The 9,510-nt window shown below is 33.6% G+C and overlaps 1 protein-coding gene across 1 annotated transcript; it reads right to left on the reverse strand.

Moving 5' to 3' along the window:
* Positions 1-221: 221 nt before the first annotated feature.
* LOC107766299 (GDSL esterase/lipase At5g33370) lies at positions 222-4,279 on the reverse strand. The gene is made up of 5 exons (XM_016585054.2): positions 3,965-4,279; positions 3,496-3,623; positions 2,661-2,903; positions 1,156-1,408; positions 222-681 (listed from the first exon to the last, which is right to left on the reverse strand). Exons 1-5 carry the CDS (start codon positions 4,218-4,220, stop codon positions 449-451), a joined length of 1,113 nt encoding a protein of 370 aa, XP_016440540.1. The 5' UTR covers positions 4,221-4,279; the 3' UTR covers positions 222-448.
* Between the last annotated feature and the right edge of the window lie 5,231 nt (positions 4,280-9,510).

The raw sequence follows: 9,510 nt of genomic DNA on the forward strand, positions 1-9,510 counted from the left end.
TAAGAGCGCATTGAACAGTTCTTGTCATTAGGCCATCTATCTCATAACATGGCTCTTAAAATTTCAAGGAATTATTTTTATCCAAGAAATAAAAATCAGAATTGCAGCAAGGAAAATATGAAAATAAAAGCTTATGTCGGAGATATATTAGTCGAAAATGTCGATCGAAGAGTGAGGGGCACCATCCAAAGAACAAATTTGAGGCTTTAAATATTGAAAACTTTTGAACAGAGACGGGAACTGAAATTCCATTAACATTTAAGACTTTATGAAGCTAAATCAAGAACCAATCCGCACTTGCATATATCAAAGCAACATTAATCCTCTAGTTTTATGATACTTATGAATATAACAAAAAAGTAACGATCCAATAATAGTTTATGGCACAAGACTCAACATGAAGCAAGACATAAATAATGATAAAAGGGAGAAATAATATAGAGGATAATTAGGTCCTGGAGTCCAAAGCCATAATACTGCTGAGGTTCATGGGGTTCATGTATTCAGAAGAACCAGTCAAAATCTGCTGCACAATGATCCTGTTGGCCTTTTCAGAGGGATGGAATGGATCCCAAAATGCATATAAGTCCCTATTTGGACACAGATTTGATAATGGTGTGCATAGTCCTATCCCATTGTATGGTCCTTGTCCACAACATGCTATCTTTGATGTCACAAACCCTGCTCAAATCCAATACCCATTTGTTACATGCATGTCACTATTTTGCAACAAGTTAACATCATTATAATTTTTTTTTTTGTTTTTGTTTTTCAAGTTACATAAGGGTAATAGGGAAGGTGAAGCGGAAAGGAAAAAAGAACAGTGACAATTGAACTCATACGTATTGTGTAATAGATTCTTACTGGTACACTAGATCCTATGGGTTGTAGCAATTTTTATAGTTTAACTTTGTCTTAAAACATAGATAAACACGTAAAGTTGGCACAAACTGTCAGTTAAACACCTTAGATAAGCTGCAAAAGTATATTTCATGCACACCCAAACCAACAAATCAAAAATGAAAAAGAGGCGCCATATGTGTCAAATATTTTTTGAGTTTAGTTTTGCTTGAAGTTTTCGAGTTTTTAACATTTCTATATATAAGAAAATATAAATCACATAAAAATAGGTAATTTGGTGTTTGTTGAGATTACCATAAGCCTGAGGATTAGAGACAAAATCCATGTGCATAGTATAGGTGTTAGCAGCAACAAAGACATCAGCAGCAAGTTGAGCATTGAGATCACTCAACAATTGAGTCAATTGAGGGTTGAACAAAGAGGCTGCACGCTGCAATTCCACTGCACATTCGCCAGTTCGGCTCCTCTGTGCTAATTCTGCAGGCACACACCCCATTGGTCCTGTTCCCGTCACTAACACTCTTCTTGCTCCCAACTCATACAGCTTCTGCAGTTTTTGTTTTTCCTTTTAGTAAGTGATATAAAGGAAAAACAAAAGAATCTCAAAGAAATAATTAATAATCTCTCCAGTCCTTTTTGTATGTAGCTTAAAGTTTTGGCACACCAACTACAAAAATTATCTAATAATATTAATCATAACAATATTTAACTAAAGTATCCTTATCTTTTATGAGTAATTAATAGTAACTGCTATACTTTCTCTCTGTCCTAATCTGTGTGATACTCTTTTCTTTTTTAGTCTATTAAAAAAAATTATGCATTTAAGAATAATTTATCTTTAAATTTTTTATTTTCCTTAATAAAATAATTTATAGTTATTCATGTGTCTCTGATTTGTTTTAGACCACAAATACTAAGGTGCTTTCTTCCTCCCTACCTAGTTAAACAACATCGCATTAAGTGGTACAAAGGGAGTACCTTATTAGGGTAGCAACAGTTAAATTGTAAAATAAAATAAATAAAAACTAATTAACGGTTTCTTGATTTTCTAAAATTACAAATGTTTTGGACCAAATATTATTTGTGGATTTAAGTGATAGATAAAAAGGACCAGGCAAAATATTAATTATAAATTTTTGTAGGTAGCTATGGCAATGTTAAAACGAGAGGGAAATATTAATTGGTGACTAGCTTAGAAATCAAGTCTTGTAGTCATAAGCAAAACGCTATCTTGAAAATATTTGAAAGTATGAGTATTGTCAAGGAAATTGCACTTCTAGGTTGTTGAGTATATATAATTATCCAATAGATATTGATATGCCATGATTTTAACACGTCGAAAGTTACTCGTAGACCTAGGTGTTTGGTACATCTTTTTTTATCTAATAAATGCATATTTTCAGATAGGGTTCTTAATGATCATGTGAAATGCTGGTCTGTCTCACCAACCAAGCATTCATCACATCACATTTGCATGCATAGCCCCTTTCTTATATAGTAAAATAATGCTGCACAATCCACTTACCACCCTGCGAAACTTCATTATTCTACTATCTTCATTGTAATTTCACTAAAACACTATGCATCTATAAAATAATTACTTGACTAATTCAACAAAGATTTCAGTTATATATATCGAATTTTAAAGGTAAGCATTTATCATGCATAGTGTTTTAAGCAACATAATTTTACAAATATTCTTAATATAAAATAAACTCTTCTTCATGAGTAATACATGCAATCCGACAGCAACCAAAAAAGAAGAATGCGGAAAGAGAGATGGGGAGGGCTTTCATTACCTGTAATATTTTTCTGTACTCATAGATGAGATAACGAACATAATCTGGGAGGGCAAATTGGCGAGATCTTGCAGAGAAAGGGACCAAATAATAGTTATTAACAAAGTCATTACCCCCAAGAGTTATGAGGACAAGAGCACTATTCACTAGCTGCTGAGTTTGTTCTGCTCCAATTAAACCACTTACCCTTCTTTGATATTGTTCAAAGTACTCCAATTGTTTCCCAATTCGGATTATATTCAACTGAAAATAGAATAAACTCATAAAAACAAGTCGACAACATATATATAACAGCACATTTCGGTCTAAATAAATTAAGAAATCTTGTGTTAGTAGTATAAGTATTTTCTTTTTCACATATTAAATGACAATATGGAACTTTAAATGTACGTTTTTCTTTTATGACAAAGAAATATACTATATAGTACTAGTTGACTCGACAAAAATCTTTCTAGTGCTATGTGCATGTTATCCAATAATTCAAGAATCCATTATTCAAGTTGTGACAACAAAAAGGAATTAAATAACGGTACAGCTTGCATCTTACAACAATGGTTGATCTGTACGTGTCAAAAATAATTACTGACTAATTAAATATACATTGAATATACATATATTGTATGTATACTATATATTAATAATATACATGAATATACTGGGTAGATTCCCTATTTGTGGCCAAGTACGTAGGACATGAATGATATGTGGTAAGGGAAAAAAAAGCTGGCAAGAAACTACCTATAGTTCGCTCCAAAAAGGAGTTAAATAATAATAGAAGGACAAGAATGAAAAATGTGATGTTTAAATTTACAGACTCTTATTATATTGCACATACAAACTGGATGCCAGTGTCATTGAGGATTCCAACTCCAGCAGAAGCAAAATTTGCCCCAACAAGAAGCTTATCTCCTGTGAGCTCTGGAGACAAATATGGCAATGTTGGCTCCATACCCAATTGCTCACCTTAAAAAATAGTAGTCCATTATTAGCACATTATCTCTATAATTATAATCTAACAAAAACTTAATTTTCTTGCTCACTAACAATGTAATTTTTTTTCAAACTTTCAAGTTTAGTTGACCTATATCATCAACAAAATAGAGTAATAACCGATTAAATTGCATTGATAGTATAAGAATATATATATATATATATTGTACTGCAAATAATAAATCAAAACCAAAAATATTAATGCAAAACCAATCAAACTTATGATATCAGGTTCGTTGACCTATTCTTCATATCAAACTTGATATGGTAACATAACAAGTAGAATAATAAATGCAGAAATTAAATAATCATACTTATGATATCAGGAATATTGAGGCCATTAGAGAAACGACCAGTGGGGCGATGAGAAGGGTAATCAATGCCATAAGGGGGAGAATCAGCCCTTGCACTAGTGATTAGGTAGTTGTTGTTACCATTATCGACTAGTGAATCACCAAACACAAAGAAAGCTCGAGCTTCAACTTTATGAAGTGAAAAAGAAAAAAGTGAAAGCATTAAAATTATAGCAAATGAAAAAGAAGAGAATGAGCAACTCATCATTTTAGTCATGAGTTTTGATAGAGGAGAAACTTTCTTTGCCTAACAGAAATTTGCTGTGGTGAATACAAGTATTTCTTGGCCATTATATAGTAGTAGTATGGCTAGTTGAGGAGTGAAACCCTCAATAAATGTTTTCTTCTAACTATAGCTACTACCATCAGTGTAAGAAAGTACACTATAGTAGATGGTGTTAATGAACCACTGCTTGAAGCAAAGCTGCCTAATTGCAGCTATTCTCCATATTCTAAAAGTGGATGGCTTGTTTTGCTTCCTTTTTTTTTCTGAAGAAAATTTTACTAATTTTTATGAGTAAATAGCCAAAAAAGTTGGGAGGGATCTCTAGAAGGATATTTTCTTCATAACCGTGGTGTCCGAGCCAACTTGTGCGTACTTCGACTAATTTCACAGGATATCTACCTCCCACCAGTATATAAGTACCGGATAATTCTAGCTACTGAGGCTTGGACAGATAAAACAAATCACTTAATATTTTTGCCTTAGTTAGAATTTGAATATGAGGCCTTATGGTTTATAATTCACTTTGTTAACCATTAGACGACATCCTTAAACGTAAAATTTTTAGAAGGATATTCATGGAGCTCCCTGATGTTGGTTCATCTTTTAATAATAAATCTATTGCTAATATAGCCAATTATTAGTTGCTTCTTAATTAATTCCTTTGTGCTATTCAAGTAGCTTTAATTAGGAAGAATTATTTGGGTACCGAAGCCATCTCCAAATACTAGATTAGAATATGCTAATTTAACATCGGGTTCTTTTTATTTTGGGTTATCATTTATTGTAACTTCAGTTGATGAGTTGTTTGCTCAAAAAACTATAGACTAAAACAATTATTATCTTGCTTTATTACTTAAACCTTTTAAATATTGCTTTTGAATCTTTATTTTTTCCAAAAACTCTTTCTTAGAATTTTATCACTGGTTATGAAAATATTTCATATGAGGCAATGACACAGATTTAATATCAACTTTTATTTTTCGGGGCAAAAGGGAATCAACCTGATTAAAAAATTCTTGATTTTGTTGATGACTTGACGTATCAAGAGAAAATAAACGGGTTGCAATATTTGTTACGTGCAAGGAGATTTTGATTTGGAAAACTCATTTTAAAATCGACATCAAAGGCCATCCTTAGTCAATATCAATCACCCATTGTTAGCAACTCATGGACAATATTAATACTACGAGGAATCATTGTCTAGGTTAGTTGATCCCCTAGCTAATAATTATGCTGTTGGAAGTTTCAACCTAAAGCTAAAGTATGTTACTCATAATATAAGCACATGATAATGTTTTTTGTTGGAAATGAATCTAAGACTTTTGTCACGAATCACGAGACATAAGTATTGTTTTGTTTTTTTAAGATTGATGCTCTGGTTAGTGACTTCTATGGTCATATTAACATTTAAAACGTCTTTGGCCATGTGTTCATTTTAGATGTGGGAGTATTTTATTTATATGGTGATGCTAAAGTATTAAATTCCAAATTAGGATTTCATTCGCAGTGTTTGCATATGCATAAGGAGTTGGTAGCAATATGAGCTTTATCAGAATATTTCTAAAAGAAAGGTTATTAATAGCTTAAAATTTCGTGAAAAATAAGGGGAAAAAAATTAGAAAGTAAGATGCTATGTAATCCACCAACAACGTAACAATAACAAGTATGCTTTTACACCCCGAACAAGTTGACAGTCAATGTAAAATTAAACTTCCAAATTCATGATGAATTTTCACTGAATCCGAAAAAGAAAATTAACAGAAATATTATGAAAAACACATTTATATGCTAATTTTCAAAGTTAAACTATGTGATTGTTAGGTTATAATAAAGACAGTTTCTCTGGCCAAGAGTGTGATCAAGTTGGTAGAGAGCTCAAAAGTGTACAGATGAGTGAAATCCCCTCCTGGGTTGGTGAGAAGTTTTATTTTGTGTCTCATACAACTGACATTAATTGTATGAGACTCATTTTTGTCTCACAAATTTGTGGACCCCAATCTTACACTTCTGGGTTCACAGAAATTTGGGCCCACAAAACTGTGAGACAAAAAAATTGACTCATACAACAAGTGTCAGTTGTATGACACACAAAATAAAATTTTCCTCGGTCGTTGGACTGCTAGTCTGCTACATCTTCGTCAGGCGATTTCTAATTGTGAAATGACCTTTTTTGCACTGAGTATCTGGTATTAAGATAGCTCGATAATCATAGTGTCGTAGGTACATATATAATTAAGAAGATAAATATAGTAAACTTATATTATGGTAACTAGACAAAAGTCCATGTGATGTCTAGTTTGATTTTTCGAGTTAATTCTACAATGGGCCGACCATTTCATGTTTAAATAAATAATTAATGAACATAGATGTCCTCAGTGCATGAAGGCAATGATAATTTAATACGGTATTTTTAGGTATATATATATATGCAGCAAATCATCTAATATACCTTGGAACAAAATATCCCAAACAAATTAGGGCGATATAATCCTTACTTTGTTCTTTAAGCTAATCTCATATCATAACCAAAATAAAATAAAAATGAAAGTGAGAAACAAGTTAAGTATATTTAATAATAATAATAATAATAATAATAATAATAATAATAATAATAATAATAATAGAAGCTAAACAAGTCAAATTTATTCCTAATTAGCAAGTTTCACCTGTATGGATCTTTTTCTTGCATTGTGCCGTATTTTTAGCTAAGTTTGTATTGATCCAATGATTTAATTGTAGTTTTTGGAGACAACTTTCTTTCATGTGATTTTAGGTTTACCTCATCCCTTTTCAATACTTTTACACTCACCATAGTTTTAGATTGACGGATCGGTGCATCTGTACGACGACGCAAGACATGACCAAACCATTTCAAGCGTATGATCGCACTACTTGCGCCTTTTGGAGAATGCAATCATTTTTAATCTTATCTAATCTTGTATGATTACACATTCATCTTAGTATTTGTATTTATACAATACTCATTTTGCGGATGTATTGGACTTTAGCAGCCTAACATTCACTAACATATAGCATAGTCGGTGTTATTACTATTTCTATAAAACTTACTTTTTACTTTGATAGACATTCTTCTATTATATAATACCCCGATAACACTTCTTCATTTTAACCATCCGGTTTTACTCTCCTATGAGTAACATCTCCATTTATCATTCTATTATCTTGAAATAAGGAGCCTAGAATATCTAAATTATTCGCAAGTTGGCATCACAATCTCATTTAATCTCACCTCAACTTCATTCTTTTCATGTTGACTAAACTTGTCATGTATGTATTCAGATTTACTAGACTAAAGAATACCAAAGCTTATAGTCTAGTAATTAATGATATCAATGGAAGTACTCTCCCACACAATAGACGTGAGTTAACTTTTCCTTCTCCTTTCCCATGTAATAAAAAAATTATTATTAAAAAATAATCAAAAGGGATTTGAGAATTGTGAGAGCATAAACCTGGTAGAGTGCTTGCAAACAGAAAGGAAGAGAAAAGGAAAGGAAAGGAAAGGAGGTCAGGATTAAAGATAGGCATGTGGTTAAAATAAATGTTGTGGGGTAATATTTCAGCTACCTATGTGGCTTTCATAGCCAATTTAACATTTTTCTTTTCCGGCCCCGGCCCCGGCCCCGGCCCCGGCCCCACTTCTAATACTGTTTTTTACCTCCCGGCAAAACCCAGAAAAAGAGGAAGAAAAATACACACACAGAGAAAACCTATTACTATATGCGTAGTTTCGAGTTGTAACTCTTTCTAATATCTATTTAAAATCAGCCCATTAACGTGTCTTATTAGATTTGGTGTGCTATATCTTAACTTTAAGTATGTCTTACTTACGATCTTGAAATGCGATTCGAACTTGTTCTAAGTAATGTGGTCGCGCTTTGATTTATTTTGAGTGTAGTAGGTCTATGGCACTGATATATTCTTTCTTTTTATCTTCTTGAGTCGAGGGTCTATCGAAAACAACCTCTCTACTCTCTCAGGGTAGGGGTAAGATTGCCACGACCCTAAAACCGGTCCGGTCGTGATGGCGCGTATCGTGAAACTAGGTCAGCTGACACAACTCTCGAATTAACCATTTATCAATAAAAGTCATTTTTAAGCTTTCTAATTAATCAGATATTTCATAATGTAAGTCTAAATGAACAGTGCAGAAATAATATACAAGCCCGACATCGGGGTGTCACAAGTCACGAGCATCTACTAAGGTCTGGATACAACGAAAAGACTGAAGATGTACTAAATACAGGCTAATGAAAACAAGAGGGAGAAAAGCAGTGCTGCGAACGCCGGGCAACTACCTTGCTAAACTCCGATGACTCTGCCTCTGAGCAATCAACACCCGCTACCGGGTTCAGAAATACCTGAATCTGCACACAAGGTGCAAGGAGTAATGTGAGTACTCCAACTCAGTAAGTAATAAAGGTAAATGAAACTGAGCAGTAAGAAAATACGTAAACCACGTCAAACGCTACAACAAATGCAGGATATTTCCAACACAATGCAGAAATCATTTACTTCGTAAATCATGCTCAGTTTTGGTAAGAACCTTTTAAAACAAGTTTTTAATAGTTTCAAACGAGTGAGTAAACACGATAGAAACGTAAATAGCCCATCGGGCAAAACATGTACCATAACAACCCCTCGGACATAACATAAATCAAGAACCGCCCCTCGAGCAACAACATAGAACAACAACATCCCATCGGGCTATATCACATATCACATTGGGTAACCGCGCTCACTGGGGGTGTACAGACTTCGGGAGGGGCCCCTTACGGCCCAAGCGCAATATCAAGCCATCTCGTGGCATAATCAAATAGGCTCTCGGCCTCATATCAATCCACCTTGTGGCATACAACTCAGGCCCTCGGCCTCATCATCATAATCAGTACAACACTGTTGCGGCGTGCAGCTCGATCCCATAATATACCTCACAACACAGACCATCGGCCCTACTCAGTCAGAAATCTCTAAAAGCCACTCGGGCAAAGTAAAACATGATGCTCAGCCCAAAATATCATTTAAAGTGTTAAAACAGAGTAAGCATGGCTGAGTTATGAAAATAGTAGAATATAGCATGACTGAGTACAGATATAAAATCAAAACAATGAGGAAATAGCAGCAAAAATCCCCTAAGAGTTCAAAACAGTTTGCACGAGGCCCAAATATGGCATTCAGCCCAAAACACAAACAGTTTTCAATCAAATACACGGTAAAATAGTCATTCGGGATGGACTAAGTCACAATCCCCAATGGTGCA

This window comes from Nicotiana tabacum, chromosome 11 (genome assembly GCF_000715075.1).
Source record: "Nicotiana tabacum cultivar K326 chromosome 11, ASM71507v2, whole genome shotgun sequence".
Taxonomy (NCBI): domain Eukaryota; kingdom Viridiplantae; phylum Streptophyta; class Magnoliopsida; order Solanales; family Solanaceae; genus Nicotiana; species Nicotiana tabacum.

Excerpts from the sequence above, each read along its gene's own strand:
- LOC107766299 (XM_016585054.2), bottom strand. The coding sequence starts at position 4,220 with ATGACTAAAATGATGAGTTGCTCATTCTCTTCTTTTTCATTTGCTATA. Across the intron at positions 2,904-3,495 it reads ATGACACTGGCATCCAGTTT|TTGAATATAATCCGAATTGG; the intron begins GTATGTGCAATA and ends TTCTATTTTCAG. Across the intron at positions 682-1,155 it reads CTCTAATCCTCAGGCTTATG|GGTTTGTGACATCAAAGATA; the intron begins GTAATCTCAACA and ends GGATTTGAGCAG.